Here is a 17199-nt window from a genome sequence, read left to right as displayed (position 1 = left end):
GCTTGTTTGTGAAAAGGATTAAGCTTAATACATAACAACCATTGGGGGTTAATTATGCACCAGGCACTGAGCTTAGTGGTGTGTGTGTCTCCACATACATAGATTTTTCTCATTTATTTCCCATAATAATCTCATGAGATAGGTACTATTAATTCCTATTTTACTGATAAGGAAAACCCCAAACTTAGCACGTGTTCATTTGTAATATGAGAATAACAACCTCACAGACTTGTGTATTTTTAACGAGGTGACAACACGGAGAACATTTTGCACTGCCCTCAGCTGGGCTCGCTGGGAGTGCTGTTGTCACGAGGGGAAGCGCAGGGAGAAGGGCAGATGACCAGCTACGCTGCAGGGAGGGCGGGGACATAGCTGTCACAGGAACCAGCAAGGGCTTCGGGAGATGGAAAAACCAGAGGCACATATTTTCTCACTTTCACTGAGGACATGCGTAGAGCCCTCTCCCTCACATTACGCTGTTGGTTACATGTAGGGTTCAGACGATGCTAGCTCCCCTGGATCAAGAATGCCCGGCCAAGGCGGCGGGTCCCCTCCCCCAGAAGAGCCGTTCAAACCTTGCCAACGCTGCCTCTCCCCAATGACACCACCACCTCAGTGAGGAAGTATCTCCTTTCTAACTCAACGGGTTGCCAGCATCTAAAAGCACACCATGAGGACGAAGGCCTGTTTACTCCAGAGCAACAAGGAGCCGGGCTCACTTACGCTGACGTAGTCTTTCAGGATATAGCGAGCAGACCGCGGCTGGTCTGGCTGCCCATGCGCAGTCATGAATCCTCGCATGTCTGTGAGGAGAAATAATGGTGCAAAACCCAAGTTAGAAGCCAGAACGTCACAACAAAGACAACCGACGTGACGGAAGTTTAGTCTAACTATGCATGCTGAATTGCTAGTTTTTTTTTTTTTTTATTAAGATTTTATTTATTTATTTGAGAGAGAGAGAATGAGAGACAGAGAGCACGAGAGGGAAGAGGGTCAGAGGGAGAAGCAGACACCCTGCTGAGCAGGGAGCCCGACGTGGGACTCGATCCCAGGACTCCAGGATCATGACCTGAGCCGAAGGCAGTTGCTTAACCAACTGAGCCACCCAGGCGCCCTGAATTGCTAGTTTTTAAAAAATTTTTTAAAAAGATTTTATTCATTCATTCGAGGGTGGGGGGAGAGCACGAGCAGAAGGGAGAGGCAGAGGGAGAAGCAGACTCCCTGCTGAGCCGGGAGTCCAACATGGGGCTCGCTCCCAGGACCTGGAGATCACGACCTGAGCTGAAGGCAGACACTTAACCATCTGAGCCACCCAGATGCCCCTGACTTGCTAGCTTTAAAAAAGCAACTATCATGGTAGAAGATAATCTGGTTAGCACCATAAAGACATCTGAGAATCCAGGTAAACAGACGATATTGTTCTGATATCCTAGCACCAAGCGTAATGTTCAATTTCTCTCTACTCCTGTTATTTCTTTCATCTCTTGATTTTAAAAACATTTAATCACGGAGGCTACCTGTAGAATGCTATGTTGTCACTATTATTAGCAAAACCAAAAGCAATACGGTAAGACTCTTTTTGTTTAGTGATGTATCTATGCTTTTTCCAGTTTCTCCAATATACTATACAGACCCCTCTAATACTGACTCAGTTAGAGGGAGTAGCAGAGCACAGTGGTTAAGAATATGGGCTTTGGCAGACAGGTGGGTTCAAAACTCAGCTTCCTCACCTAGTAGCTGTGTAGTAGGCTCTGTCATGTTTAGAAGGAAATGGTGAGAACCCTAGTTCACATAATACACAAAAACACATTTAGGCAGATTAAAAATCTAAAGATTAAAAAAAAAAAGATATTAGAGGGAAACAATTTTGTCCTTCTGAGATAGGGAAGGCCCTCCCCAAGTAAAACACCAAACCTCATCAAGCCAAAAAGGAAAAAAAAAAAAAAAAAAAGGCTATTAAAATTGGTAGTGTCTACAGGGTTAAAGAAACCACAAAGGACTCCTACAAATCATTAAGACAACAAAAGATGCATAGAAAATGGTGATTCCCAGAAGAAACAGAAATCGCTAACGTATGGACAGATGTCCCATTTCACTAGTATTTAAAGATATGCAAATTAAGTTATTTAGCAACATCTTTTAAAATGAACTGTCAGAAACTATTCTTTACAGACCTGCAGATGATCCTAGAAACTGTACATATGTGGTCATCCATTTTTATTCTGATTTTATCAGATTTAGATGACAAATCTTAAAAAACTCAAACTCAATTACTTTTCATTTTATCTTATCTGGAAGTCAAACTAAATGGGAAGTCTGGTGGAAGTCCACCTTCCCCATCTTTCAGGCTCTGGCACCAGAGAGATGTCTGGATTATGAAATGGGTTCTCATCCAGGCTACACCACTGACCAGACACCACCGTGGATAAGTCATTTCATGCTCTGATTTCAGATTGTCTTAAAAAAAAGGAGGTGAAAGGTGGCGTGAGGTGAAAGGTGGCATGATTTTTAAGGTCTTTCCTAGTTCTGTGATTTTGTGACTACACCAGTCTCATCAAAACTGCTTAGTATTTATCCTCTTTAAAGTCTCCCAACTAAACTAAGTTCAAGTGCTGGTTTAAGTGTGTTTCATATCAAATCACCTTTCTCTGTGAGAAAAATACAAGTTTTTTCTCTTCGTATCAAATCACTCAATAACCTGAACTCTTTCCCTGTTGGTGGCAGTTCCTTTAAAGGCATGCCATAGATGTATGGAAATGTTTCTAACATTGTTATTTCTTTAGGTAGACGTAGGTTCCTCCAGACCACCTTTAAAGTTTGTATTTAAGGTAAATAAATCACAATCAGTTGAAGAATGATAGGCAGATAGCTCCCACATAGAACTGGGGTAAGACACAGAGGTGGGAGAGCGGTGGACTCATTTTAATGTCAAACAAGGTTTCCAAGGGACTGATGGAAGGCGAGGAAGGCTGTTTTGTGTTCCCATCCTGACCATGCTCCACTCTGTCCCAATCTCTGAAGGCTTTCCTTTCCCATGCTGCCCTCACAACTCTCCTATCCTGCTATGACAGCATATTCATTTTCTTCCCAACAAACAGGAGAGAAGGGAGAAGACTCCAGAAAAAGCCAACACGGCCTCAGTCAGAATCCGTATCTACACCTGAGTACCAACGAAACAGTGAATGCCCTAAGGGCCTTGTCTTCCAAGCACGTGACAGCGGCTCGCCCTGTGCGCCCTGTGGGAGCTTTCAACCCGGTCCGCATGTAGGCCTCCGACAGGGAGGGGCCCGAGACCAGGAGAGCATGGGAAGACATGTGCCCCCGGAACGGGACTGATTGCAACCGTGAAGGTCCACAAAGGGCAGACCGGAAGAGGCCAGGGACTCAAATCATCTCCTTCTCTAACTCTAGAAAGCGCTTAACACACACTAACTACTCAGGCAGCAGTCAGCTCTCCCTCACTGTTGCACTCTGAACCCACCACCAGAACAGCTTGTGGGCAAGGCCCACAGAGACAACAAAAGTGTCAACGCTGGAAGATGACATGACAAATGCTAAGGAAAAATGTGAATTTGTATCTTTGCAGGAGTAGTTCTCTCATTAACTATGTTGTTACTTTTTTTGTTCATGTTTTAAAATAAATCACAACTCGGGCGCCTGGGTGGCTCAGTTGGTTGAGCGACTGCCTTCGGCTCAGGTCATGATCCTGGAGTCCCTGGATCGAGTCCCGCATCGGGCTCCCTGCTCAGCAGGGAGTCTGCTTCTCCCTCTGACCCTCCCCCCTCTCATGTGCTCTCTCTGTCTCATTCTCTCTCTCTCAATAAATAAAATCTTAAAAAAAAAAAAAATAAAATAAAATAAAATAAATCACAACTCACATCCATAAGCCGTCAACAGTTCTTCTGATGTTGGAAGTCGATGGGGATCTTCATCCTCTCTAGGCTTTATGATATTAATGCCATAGGTAGCTTCTAAGACATGTCTCGGAATATTCTGGCAAACATAAGCTTGTCAAGGAATCCATTCCCTTGAACTTACCCCCGCCCCACCACAGCTTCTGACACATGCTTCCTAATTCAGCACTTTTTTTTTTAAAAGATTTTATTTGACAGAGACACAGCGAGAGAGGAAACACAAGCAGAGGGAGTGGGAGAGGGAGAAGCAGGCTTCCCGCTGAGCAGGGAGCCCGATGCGGGGCTCAATCCCAGGTCCCTGGGACTATGACCTGAGCTGAAGGCAGACGCTTAACGACTGAGCCACAAAGGTGCCCCTAATTCAGCACTTCTAAGACAGAAGCTTTTTCACCTCTCCAGAAAAAAAGGGTAGTTATTCATTAATTTTTGAATACTCTTTTTTCTCTTTAAACACCATGCTACCTTGTACCAGTTATTCATGCACATGCCCCATCTGCCCTCCAGAGTGAATCCGACAAGGGCGGGATCCACGGCTGATTCATGCCTCTAGCCTCCACAGAACCCAACCTAACCTGGCTTGTAATAAATGCTCAGTACACACCTGATTACTAATTCACAGAGAAGTTGAAAATATACAGAGAAGCATTCAGTAACGTGACATCTGTGTTCCCAACTATCAGGAGGTAGTAACAATGTCATCTATTAAAAAAATGCACTGAAAATGGAAACCTTTGGAACACTGTACCAGCCCCTCCTGCCACCTGGAGGTAAGTGGAGTTTGTGGTATAGCCGCCAGGCCACTTTGCAGACTTTCACATTCATGAGTATCTATTAAAACAAAGTACGGTTCTGCGAGATGACACTTTTTACAGAAATGGTGTCATACCGTATATGTAATGTTGTGAGATTTACCCAAGTCACTACAGGTACATTTAGTGCAGTGTTTTTTGTTTTTTTTTTTTAAGATTTTATTTATTCGAGACACAGAGGTAGAGAAAGAAAGAGAGAGAGCATGAGCAGGGGGAGAGGCAGAGGGAGAGGGAGAAGCAGGCTCCCCGCTTCTAACTGACGTAGTCCTTCAGGATATAGCGAGCAGACCGCAGGAGCTCAATGTGGGGCTTGATCCCAGAACCCTGGGATCATGACCTGAGCCGAAGGCAGATGCTTAACCATCTGAGCCACCCAGGCACCCCTTACTGCAGTATTTTTAACTACTGTATACTATTCTATTTTAGCGATACACTATATTTTACCTATCCTGGTAAATGAATTCTTCCTCATTATGTCTTACAGAAAGAGAAATTAAATTGGGGTGCATGAAAAGCTGTGGCAAGGATCTTGTCAAGAACTGTAGTTTAGCGTACTTATAAACTAACAAAATCAGTATGCCAGTCTCATGGAGTCTCCTGTCTTCCACCAGTACCCACGGGACAGTAACAGACTAATTCATTGGCTTGTAAGGAGGGTAAAATCTTAAAGACACTTGGTTCTTGGGGCGCCTGGGTGGCTCAGTCGTTAAGCGTCTACCTTCGGCTCAGGTCATGATCCCAGGGTCCTGGGATCAAGCCCCGCATCCGGCTCCCTGCTCGGCGGGAAGCCTGCTTCTCCCTCTCCCACTCCCCCTGCTTGTGTTCCCTCTCTTGCTGTGTCTCTCTCTTTTGAAATAAATAAATAAAATCTTCAAAAAAAAAAAAAAAAGACACTTTGTTCTTAACAGATCTATCTTTGAGTACTTTTTTCACATCAGACGCTATTCTAGATGCTTCACATAAGGTAACTCATTATGCTGGAAGGTGGCAGAGTTCCTAATTAGCTACCTACTAGCTGTTAGATCTTGGCAAATTATTTAACTTCTCTGTGCCTGACTTTCCTCAAGCTTGAAAAAATTGAATAGCAGTACCCATGTCAAGGGTTGCTTTAAGAATTAAATGAGATTACTTGGTAAGTGTTGTGCGAAGCACACAGTAAGCACGCAATAAATGTTGGCATTAACGATTAAATTCTCACCATCAACTGTGAAGTAGCTTTTTGGAATTTTTCAGAAAAGGGATGTTTCTGGAAGGCTAAGCAAGCTTACCAAGGTCACACACAGAGTCAAAACACCAGTGTCAGGACTCAACTGGGGGCCGCGATCCAAAGCCTGTGCTCTCCCACTGATACCAGGGACACTGCCACCATCAGGACAGGAGGTTCCACTCCCGCAGTCCTGATGCTACCTCACTGCACAAACGGGCAGATCACTAGTCAGTATTTCAGGTTTTTCCATTCAATAGCAGGCGTGAATACATCCAATGTAAAGCAATGTCCCAAACAAACCTGAAGCCCTAATATACACACAATAGCCAATTTTTGCAAAGCAGGAAGGATATTAGTGACACAGGGGGGACGTGGTCTCTCATTTGGTCAATTGGGAGGATTCCATTGCAAATCATCTCTGCCTTGGTAGAGACGAAGGATGGCATGACCAAGCCGGGGCAGTCACATAAGCAGAGGCCAGGTTCCACATAGAGGGTCTGAAAGACAAGTGAGAAGTTTATGTTGGGCACACGGCAGAGGAAGGGACAAGACCAGCACACAAGTGGCAAAGAACGTCACAGAAACACCCAGAGGGAGGACCTGGCTGAGAAGGAAATCCAGAAGCTGATGGTGCAGAAATACCTGGAAATGCTTGGTGCGGCCAGGTGTGGCAGACACAGACACTCTCTTGTCGCCCATGATGGTGTTGATTGTGGAACTCTTACCAACATTCGGGTAGCCTACCTGCGAGAGACACCTAAGTTACTGAAGAGTCAAACACTATCTGTCGAACCCAAAGATAATACAAACATAGTGCAACAGGGGCATAAGTGTTTGGTGGCTTCAAAAGATTATTTGAAATAGATGCTGTTTGTTGACAATTTTCTCCCCTGTGGTATGGGTGTATTTATTCAGACATGTTTCCAGTGATGAACAGTCAAGCTAAGTACATTTTATTTGTATAGGTCTTGCTGTAACAGCAGATGTTACAGTAAACCTCAGCCCCCTGTTCCCAGCTCTCCCCACAATGTCCCATCTTACAGGCATTTCACTGTTTCCGCTGTATTTTTCACACTGTGGGTGAAGTCGAGCATCAGATAGACATTTTTAATCATCACCACATGCAATTAATCTTTAATTTTTAATAACCTGTTAGGAAGCTTCTGTCTTGTTGGTTAAAAATTTTAAGTGGCACATTTACTTGATATGGGTTAGTAAGCCACTAAAGCTCTTCAATTACTCTTAGCAGGATCATATAAAGGTTCTCAAATAAGTGCTCAAATCATGGCAGCCTTGCTCAAGGCTTTTTCTCAGGCTTGCCCCTATGCCTCTAAATCCAATTCCCTCTTACTTCTAAGAATCCTCTATCAGTGTGACTGGAAGATTATAAATACCGATTCCATCGAACATAAAACCCCAAACCTTCCACCTCTATTCCAGGCCTCATAACATACAACATCTACTGTTTCAGTCTTCGCTCTCACTCCTCTCCACACTTAGCCATACTGTTATCTGCTATTCCATGAACATATTTCCATTCCTGGGGCTTTGCTTAAACATTTACCTTCTGTTTGCCTGGAAGGCCCTTTTACTGTCACTTTGTCAAAAACTCACATTATACTTTAAGGTGCAACCTCTTACATAAAGATTGCAGATAACTGCTCATTATTCTCAATATTCTCCTCATGTTTTGTGTTTATTTATATCTTGATTACATGACATATTACTATTTGTTTAGATGTCATTTGTTGGGGGGAGGGCACTTTTGTTGCTGTCATCTCCCCCACCTTCTGCAGATCAGGCTCCCTCACTATACACTCCCACAGGCCGCTGGATGTCCTCTTGCACTCACGACACCCGGAACACCAAGCGCTGGGAGGGTGGGGACTGTGTCTGTCTGGTCCCCTGATACACTGCTACGGACCAGCAGGACGCCTGGCCTGTGGCACGTGATCAATGAATGTTCATAGAATGAGTAAATTAACCTATTCTCAGGATTTCTAGAGTAAAACGTTCAGGAAGTGGAGAGGTGTTTCACATTTCCATAAATGTGAGAAAGAAACTAGCTTTTAGGGAAGCTGGACTTTCTGGCAGCATGTAGGAAATGGATTTTTAGCAATCATATAAAGAAAAGAAGCTAAAGCTGTGAAGCTGAGAGAAATGACATAAGTTCTCCAAGGTTCACAGCGAGTGAATCCATCCCACTGTAGCACTGGGGGGTATACTAGGTCTGCCTGGCTCCAGGGGCAACTCCTTTAATTAGTGCTCTGAAGTGAAATGTTGATCTGCTACAATCATTGTAAGTAGGCTTGGGGCGGGGGAGCGCTTCAAAACAATTAGGATTGGCTATACTTGGCATGTAACTTAAGAGCTAGAATATTTTAAACCTGCCATGATCTACTTTCCCTCACAGTTTTGTTCTCCTGGGTGAGAGACCTTTAAAATACCTTCTCTAATCTCTTACATTTCCTTAGCTCAAGATGGGGCCTCTGGAGCTGTGCTGTATGTCTCTGAGGTCTGAGCACTTCTCACAGCCACCTCTAGAATTAGCATATATGTAGCTAGGGATGTGATCTCCTTTCCCTTGTTTTTCTGCAACTAAAGCACCAGTCATGTTTTGCTTGGCCCAAAGATGTTGGGATTCACCCTAAAATGCATCTGGACTATTTACAGTACAAGTTGGCAAGGATCACATGACACCAAAAGCCTATAGAAGAAGGTAAGATTATTGAACTGGAAGTGTGAAGACACCCTTAAAGGCGCTCTCATTCTGCTACCTCTCGGTAAGTCACAGGACCAGTAGGGCTGAATTGGAAGATAGGAGAAGATAATTAATATGAATAGGGGTGTAACCAATATAAGCCTTTAGAGAGTTCACTCTTTTGAGTTGGGCTTCACCTACCCCCACAAGGCCAGTGGGAAACAAGAGGGCAATAACGTTCCCTATGATGCCAGAAGCTTGGCTGGTCCCTTGGGTGCCAGTGTAACTACGAATGGATTAGAAATAAAGGTACCGGGCGCCTGGGTGGCTCAGTCGTTAAGCGTCTGCCTTCGGCTCAGGTCATGATCCCAGGGTCCTGGGATCGGGTCCCACATCGGGCTCCCTGCTCGGCGGGAAGCCTGCTTCTCCCTCTCCCACTCCCCCTGCTTGTGTTCCTGCTCTCGCTGTCACTCTGTCAGATAAATAAATAAAATCTTTAAAAAAAAAAGAAAAGAAAAAAAAAATAAAGGTACCCATGTGGTAGGGCGCCGGGGTGGTGCAGTTGTTGGGCGTCCGACTCCTGGTTTCGGCTCAGGTCATGATTTCAGGGTCTTGAGATCGAGCCCTGCACTGGGCTCCATGCTCAGTGCAGTCTGCTTGGGATTCTCTCTCCCTCTGCCCCCCACACCCTGGCTTGTGCTCTCTCTCTCTCCAATAAAAAAATCTTTTTTTTAAAGATTTTATTTATTTATTTGTTGGGGGTGGGGGAGAGACAGCACAAGCAGGGGAGCTGCCGGCAGAGGGAGAGGGAGAAGCAGGCTCCCCGATGAGCAAGGAACCCAATGTGGGTCTCAATCCCAAGACCCTGGGATCATGACCTGAGCTGAAGGCAGATGTTTAACCGACTGAGCCACCCAGGCGTCCCTCAAATAAATAAATCTTAAAAAAAAAAAAAAAAAAAAAAAGGTACCCATGTGGTAACAATCTTAGGACCTATTTCATCTTACCAGTCCAACCGTGAGTTGTCCGTCTTTCACCTTCTTCCCATTGTGCAGCTGCTTAAAGATCTCCAACAACTCCTGCCTTGATACCAGGTGGCTAAAATTGTGTGTGCACTCCTTCTGCAGGGGTTTCCTACCCTGAGCCTCAGAATCCGCAGTGCAGCTTCTCTGCCAGTCCTGGACACAGGCCTCTTCATCAGGGTTGTTGTCCTCTTCCGAGCATGTCTGCCACACCTCCTCCTCCTCCTCCTCCTCCGGACAGTCCTCGTACTCACTGGAGTCCTCATCGCTAGGGGCAAGGTCACTAAGTGCGAGGGAACCGCAGTCTGGGAGATGTCCGGGCTCACTGTGTGGGACCGCAGCCTCCTCACAACTGGACTTTTCAGACTTGGCTGTGTTGGCTTCTCCAGCACCCCCGTTCGCCTGTTCCTGAAGAGAGGACAGAAACCACAAAAGCTCAGAAGTGTACAACAACGGCACCTTCCACTCTAGTGAATGTACTCAGAGTTGGCTGCCACAGATGAACAGAGGACAAGACAAGTGACGAAGACCAGAAAAAGTGAAAACAGGGAGAGAAGGTAAGCCTTTCAGTGAAAGGACACAACAAACTATCAACAGTGGTGCCCTCTGGGGATGAGAGGAGCAGCGGACCTCACTTTAGACATTTCTGTATTATTTGGACCCTGTACAAAATATGCATTACGTTTGTAACAGATACATCTTTAAAAAAAAGCAAGCATTTAAAAAAGCCCATGTCAAGCTGAATTCTTTGGCAGTACATTATTTTGCACTAGGCTGGAGAACAAAGCATTTCTCATTAACGATAAAATATTTAACATTCTCTTCTTTGCACAAAGCAAGAAGGGCATGGTTTATAATTTGAATTTCTTTTCACATTTGCATTTTTAAAGACCGTGATTTGCATGTTTAAGGAAACTGCTATTCCTTTATAATTGCCTTTAATAAATCAGAGCACTGTGGAGCATAGCTCCCCTCTGGATGAAATGCAGAAGCAACAAAACAACTCCACATGTGAAAATTATTCACATATGCAAAGAAAAAGATAAAGATCATTTACTCTTCAAGGATGTGTTAATTCTTCTGAATTCCTACTGATGATAAAGCAAAAATAAGACAATTTACAGTATTACTAATTTGAATTAACAAGAGTGAGTGGGTTTGGATTTAGAAGTGATGCAAACCTTGTATCATTTCTAAATTACCTAGTGTTAGAATGAGTAACCGTCACAGAATAGGACACAATGAACTCAGTTAAACAAGTAACCTAAATTTTAGGAAAGTAGAGATATAAAGAAAATGTCAGGGAAGATAGACATGATTTCATGATCAAACCTGGCAGGTCAAAAAGAAACATGGCAGCATGCCTTATAACAGAACCACAGAACTGGAAGCAATTTCTATGAGAAATGAGCAATAAATGTAAAGAAGACGGTGTGTCTTCACTGTGAGCTCTTCTGGATCATTTCAAAATATGAAAGAAATAGAAAACAGTAATGTGAACTGAATGTGGACGTGTATTAAAAAAACTAATAAAACTAGAAGCACTTTAGGTTCAGTAAAAATGTTAAAGACAACAAAAGGACTTTGTGCCAATTATATTAAAAATAAAAAGAAAGGAAAAATCAATCCCTTGAGGAAACAGTGCAACAGATGGCTAAGAGAAAACCAAAGTATTCAGCTTGAAAACTATCATTTTTTTTTCCCCCCAAATAAGAAGGGATCAAACAACTGTAAAAGGAAAAACCAAATTTCAGGTAGGTGAGAAAACAGTGACTATCAAACTATTTCTAATAAATTCATGTTTGATACTCAAATGACAGATGTGATTCCAGCTATGATAACACAACAGTAGCTGGTTATTGGTCTTGGGAAATCATGAGAAATGGCAGACACTTCAGAAGACGTGGGAGAAGTAAATGATGGCTAACTTAAGAAGGGAGAAACAGTATCTTCCATAACCACTCCCTGTGAACTCAGACTTGGGTACGGGAGCAAGTCTACAAGATAGCTGGTGAGCCCCAGAAAGACAGTCGTCAATGTACTACTTGGTTAACAGTTCAGGGAATACCACAGATGTAGAAACTAATCTTTTCCCCATTTTGATAGTTACTGGGTTGGTACATGAGGGCTAAGTAATACAGTGATAAATATTTATTAAACAAACTTCAGTAAAACATTGGTTTCCAGGAAAGAGTTGAAACAACAGAAATAATGGTTAAGAAGACAAGCCATGAAGCCAGACTACCTGAGGATAATAAGCACTTATACTTACTGCTGAGATGATTAAATGAATACAATATATAAAGTGCTTAGGACAGTGGTGCCTGGCACAGAATAAGCTTTCTATGGGTTAGTTTTTATTAACAATAGTAACAATGGGACAATTCTTATTGTTGTATCCTTGTGAACACATCTGTATTCATCACATCAAAATGCTTGGTACAGAGGGCTTCATAAGTTCACAAAAGGTTATAGAGCTCTCCCCTTGGTCCTAATCTGTTTAACAATGTTATCAATGACTGGAAAGAATATAGAGAAGGACAAACACACAAAATTGGCAGATTCAAAGCTAGGAGAGAAAAGCAAACTGTACAACCAAAATGAATTCCCTATCTTAGCCCCAAATCGCTAACAATATTTCAGAGTAACTGTATGTCCTAAATTGAGGCAAATACAAAGTGAAAAACTTTTTCCATTGTAAATATGGGATTAGATTTGCATAAGTCTTTTCTTTTTTAAAAAATATTTGAGGGATTTCATTGTTCACAGGTTAAATGAGCCAAGAGCATAACACAGCTCCTCTGAAATGGGGTGAATTAACAAAAACTAAATTATGGGGCGTCTGGGTGGCTCAGTTGTTAAGCGTCTGCCTTTGGCTCAGGTCATGATCCCAGGGTCCTGGGATCGAGCCCCGCATCGGGCTCCCTGCTCCACAGGAAGCCTGCTTCTCCCTCCCCCACTCCTCCTGCTTGTGTTCCCTCTCTCGCTGTGTCTCTCTCTGTCAAATAAATAAATAAAATCTTAAAAAACAACAACAACAACAACTGAATTACTGGGAGTATTCTGATCACAAGAAATAATCATCCCTCTGAATATATAACGTATAAATTAAGTACCACCAATTGTGTTTCCTGACATAGGCAGACAGGCACTTGAGATGAAGAGTATCCCAGATATTCTGTCCATGATGACTAGGACACCAGAAAATATACACAGAGAGAACTAAGGGGACAAAGGAAGAGTCCTTAGATCAGAGGCTAGGGAGGCGGACTTAGCTTCACTGAACTGAAGAACTTTCTAAATGTAGATAGAAAGAGTGAGCTACCTGGTCTCTATCATTTAACGTTGATAAATAACAGAGAGATTATATGACTGTCTGCCCTGAAGGTGAGGGAAGGAATTCATAGTTAGAGCTAACCTGTGAGCTCATCAAGGGGAGGCCATTGTATTCACTGGCACTCAGCTCAACATACAAAATAGTCTATAGATGGCTGACAGAGGTAAGAGAAAAGGAAAGGAAAAGGCTAGGAAAAAAGGTATTACTTTAAGTCTTTTTCAGCTCTAAGATTCTACTAGCTTTTTCAATTCATAGTTATTACTAGCTAATAGTTATATTTTTTATTAGAAAATAAACCCCAGGGGTGCCTGGCTGGCTCAGTGGATGGCGCATGTGACTCTTGATCTTGGGGTTGTGAGCTCAAGCCTCACATTGGGTGCAGAGATTACTTAAAAAAAAAAAAAAGGAACCCCAAACTGTTTCTGTAAAATTTAGGTTAAAAAGTAACATGGTACAGGGCGGCTGGGTGGCTCAAGTAAGTGTCTACCTTTGGCAGAGGTCATGATCCCAGGGTCCTGGGATGGAGCCCCACATTGGGCTCCCTGCTCAGTGGGGAGTCTGCTTCTCCTCTCTCTCCCTCTGCCCCTCCCCATGCTCGTGCTCTCTCGCTCATTCTCTCTCTCTCAAAAAATAAAGTAAGTAGAATCTTAAAAAAAAAACAAAACAAACAAACCAAGATAACATGGTATATATATATATATCTTTAGGATTACTTCATTTGTTTTGAAAACAATGTCAAAAGAGATTCTAATCAAGTCCTGAGAGGTAGAGGTAAATGTAAATGCTTCGGTTGTACCTGCCTCCTGTTAAAAACAATTATAAAGTCATTACGAAACCTCCTATACAATTTCCTGCTGAAAATCTAAAAAAATTAAAAATTATAGCTAGTATCAGTGTGTACCACAGAGCCCCAGAGATGTCAGATTATTTGACAACCAGAGAAGTACCTTGTGACTCATTTTTCTATGGGTCATCCTACTATCAGAGCATTTAGGGAACAAACAAAACCCCTGGATTCCTACAACTCTTCAATAAGAAAAAAACAAAGCTTACTAACCAGAAACTGAAATCCTCCTCCCCAAAACTCAACCTGACAAAGTCCCCCAGAGGTTACCTTAGAGTCACCAATCAGTTCAATGGCTTCAGCCAAAGCTGACCAGAAGATAATCTTCACATTTTCTTTTTCAAAGTATGTGGCCCAGGAACTCCGCTGCTCAGCAGTCAACAAGTCTGCCTTATTTATCAGAATGACGTTTTCTTTATTATCATCTATTTCTTTCACATAACATTCCTAGGCAAGACAAAGGTATTTAGACAGGCCTTCAAACAAGTAAAAATTGGGCTAATTATATTGGAAGCCCCCATACAGTACTAAAAGTTTTTGCTGCACTCAGTTTTAAGTCAATCCTAATTTAAAGATTTTTCATCCTGGTACATTCTACTGACCCTCTCAACAAGCTCTGAAAAAGATCACATATACCTAGAAATACTCTCGACATAAGGAATTGGAAAGGGTAAAAGGAAATGCTCTCCTACCCTGGCGAAGTATAATAGATTCTTTAAATAATGTAGTTCCTCTCTTTAATAGTGCTGAATTGTTTTACACAAAAGTTTAAGAACTGCAAAACTAGGAGATTTGTCAGCCAGCAGGGATTATTTTTCAGCCAAGTGATGACAGCCAATAATAATCTCATCTTTTGGGGTGCCTGGATGGCTCAGTTGTTAAGCGTCTGCCTTCGGCTCGGGTCATGATCCCAGGGTCCTGGGATCAAGCCCCACATCAGGCTCCCTGCTCCGTGGGAAGCCTGCTTCTCCCTCTCCCACTCCCCCTGCTTGTGTTCCCTCTCTCACTGTGTCTCTCTGTCAAATAAGTAAATAAGTCTTTAAAAAAAAAAAAAAAATCTCATCTTTTCACGTAAAAAATACTTTTTGAAGTCTAAAAGAAAAACAAGACCCAGTAATTGAAATTAATTCCCAGCCACAGCTCTTCATTAGGAAACACACCCGAGGTATAAAAGCCGACTTTGTAAGAGTTTCAGTACTAAGATTGTCCCTCACCAGTGGATTTAAAAATATTCAGGGGTACCTGGGTGGCTGAGTCGTTAGGCGTCTGCCTTCGGCTCAGGTCATGATCTCAGGGTCCTGGGATCGAGCCCCGCATCGGGCTCCCTGCTGTGCGGGAAGCCTACTTCTCCCTCCCCCACTCCTCCTGCTTGTGTTCTCTCTCTCGCTGTGTCTCTGTCAAATAAATAAATAAAATCTTAAAAAAAAAAAAATTCTGCACTAGGGTGCCTGGGTGGCTCAGTCGGCTGGGCGTCTGCCTTCAGCTCGGGTCATAATCTTGAGGTCCTGAGATTGAGCCCCACGTTGGGCTCTCTGCTCGGTGGGGAGCCTGTTTCTCTCTCTGCCTGCTGCTTCCCCCTGCTTGTGCACTATCAAATAAATAAATAAAATCTTTAAAAAAATATTCTGTACTATTTCTACTATGGACTCAAACACTAATAGGAATACTTCACATGTGTACAGTGTTTTATTAATTTAAAACCTGTATTACATTATTTCATGTAGTCTTCACTCCTTAATTGTTAGTCCCTCTGGTGTTTTAGTTTTACAAACTTAGTTCGCTTGTAAAATATCACAGGAGATAATAACTAAGGTGTGAGGAGAGAGAACTTAACAGTATGGGTAAGATGTGACTAATAAGCACAACACTATTTCAACAGATGTCTCTTAAAAAATGAGAAACACTGGCAAATGCCTATTAACAAACTGGCTTCTAAACTAAAAGCTAGAAAATTCATGTGTTTGCCCTTCCTACAGATGGAAATACTTGTTTTCGAAGGAAGACACCTGTCTAAACAGCGGCAGTATGTATGCACCTGCCCCTGGGAGGAGAAGGGGCTCTCCTTAAATACAGCTAGAGAGGACCAAACGTTTGCCCGCAGTGACGGCTACCAGTGATGCCGTCGTCCCGCTGCGGCTCCAAGGACTGTGCATTTGAATTCTGTCGCACTTCACTTACCAAATCCTCACATCTAAACAGGAGTGGGTTTCGAGCATCTACTATCTGGACCACGATATCACTGAAAAAGAAAGGTGAGATACTCCAATCACTGTGAAGTGAAACAATGACCATATGACACTAGCAAACACTTTCCACATATTAAGCATTTGACACATTTAACGTTTTAAGGTACAATTTTTTTTAAAAATAATTTTATTTATTTATTTGACAGAAAGAGACACAGAGAGAGAGGGAATACAAGCAGGGGCAGTGGGAGAGGGAGAAGCAGGCCTCCCGCTGAGCAGGGAGCCCGATGCGGGGCTTGATCCCAGGACCCTGGGATCATGACCTGAGCCGAAGGCAGACACTTAACGACTGAGCCACCCAGGCGCCCCTTAACGTTTTTTTTTTTTTTTTTAAGATTTTTTATTTATTTGACAGAGAGAGAGAGACAGCCAGAGAGGGAACACAAGCAGGGAGAGTGGGAGAGGGAGAAGCAGGCTTCCCACAGAGCAGGGAGCCCGATGCGGGGCTTGATCCCAGGACCCTGGGATCATGACCTGAGCCAAAGGCAGACGCCCAACGACTGAGCCACCCAGGCGCCCCGCCCCTTAACTTTTTTTTTTTTTTTAGATTTTTTTAAAAATTTATTTGAGAGCGAGAGAGAGAGAGAGAGCACAAGAGGGGGGAGCGGGAGAGGGAGAAGCAGACTCCCTGCCAAGCAGGGAGCCCGATGCGGGACTCGATCCCAGGACTCCAGGATCATGACCTGAGCCGAAGGCAGTCGCTTAACCAACTGAGCCACCCAGGCGCCCCGCCCCTTAACGTTTTAAGGTACAATTATCCCCAGTTTATATATGAGGAAACTGAAGCTTAGAAGCTTAGGACAGTGAAGTCACTTGTCCAAGGTCACCAGTTGCTAAGTGATGGAGCTGGAATGGGAAGTCAGTCTGGACCAGAGGACATGCTTGTAATCGTAACATTATCTTGCTGTTACATGTCCTAGAGAGCCTCTGATGTTTCACTGCTAAAGCTTCAGCTGTATCTTCTAGTAAGCTCTCCTGGTGAGGCAAAAAGACTATTCCAAATACTTTAATCCAAGGTGAGGTCTACTGTATACTCAGGACCTAATCCACACTGGTGTTCAGGCCTCAAAAGAAAACGAATGAATCACTTGCTCATAGTTGCCACTATCAAAGCCTGTA

General features: G+C 43.2%; 1 protein-coding gene across 5 annotated transcripts in view; it reads right to left on the bottom strand.

Moving 5' to 3' along the window:
- LSG1 (large 60S subunit nuclear export GTPase 1) overlaps nucleotides 1–17199 on the bottom strand; it is a 33311-nt gene that overhangs the window by 6495 nt on the left and 9617 nt on the right. For all 5 annotated transcript variants that reach the window (XR_013445940.1, XR_013445941.1, XR_013445942.1 and 2 more), the window contains exons 6-12: nucleotides 16013–16073; nucleotides 14105–14281; nucleotides 9639–10061; nucleotides 6573–6674; nucleotides 6284–6427; nucleotides 3879–4002; nucleotides 724–803 (exon numbers count right to left, since the gene is read on the bottom strand). Coding sequence is in view for 1 of the 5 variants with exons in the window: in XM_036114399.2 (XP_035970292.2) it covers nucleotides 724–803; nucleotides 3879–4002; nucleotides 6284–6427; nucleotides 6573–6674; nucleotides 9639–10061; nucleotides 14105–14281; nucleotides 16013–16073 (1111 nt within the window). In the remaining 4 variants the exon portion in view is untranslated. The remainder of the gene's footprint in view (nucleotides 1–723; nucleotides 804–3878; nucleotides 4003–6283; nucleotides 6428–6572; nucleotides 6675–9638; nucleotides 10062–14104; nucleotides 14282–16012; nucleotides 16074–17199) is intronic.

This window comes from Halichoerus grypus, chromosome 1 (genome assembly GCF_964656455.1).
Source record: "Halichoerus grypus chromosome 1, mHalGry1.hap1.1, whole genome shotgun sequence".
NCBI lineage: Eukaryota > Metazoa > Chordata > Mammalia > Carnivora > Phocidae > Halichoerus > Halichoerus grypus.
This window is presented reverse-complemented; position numbering and strand designations above follow the sequence as displayed.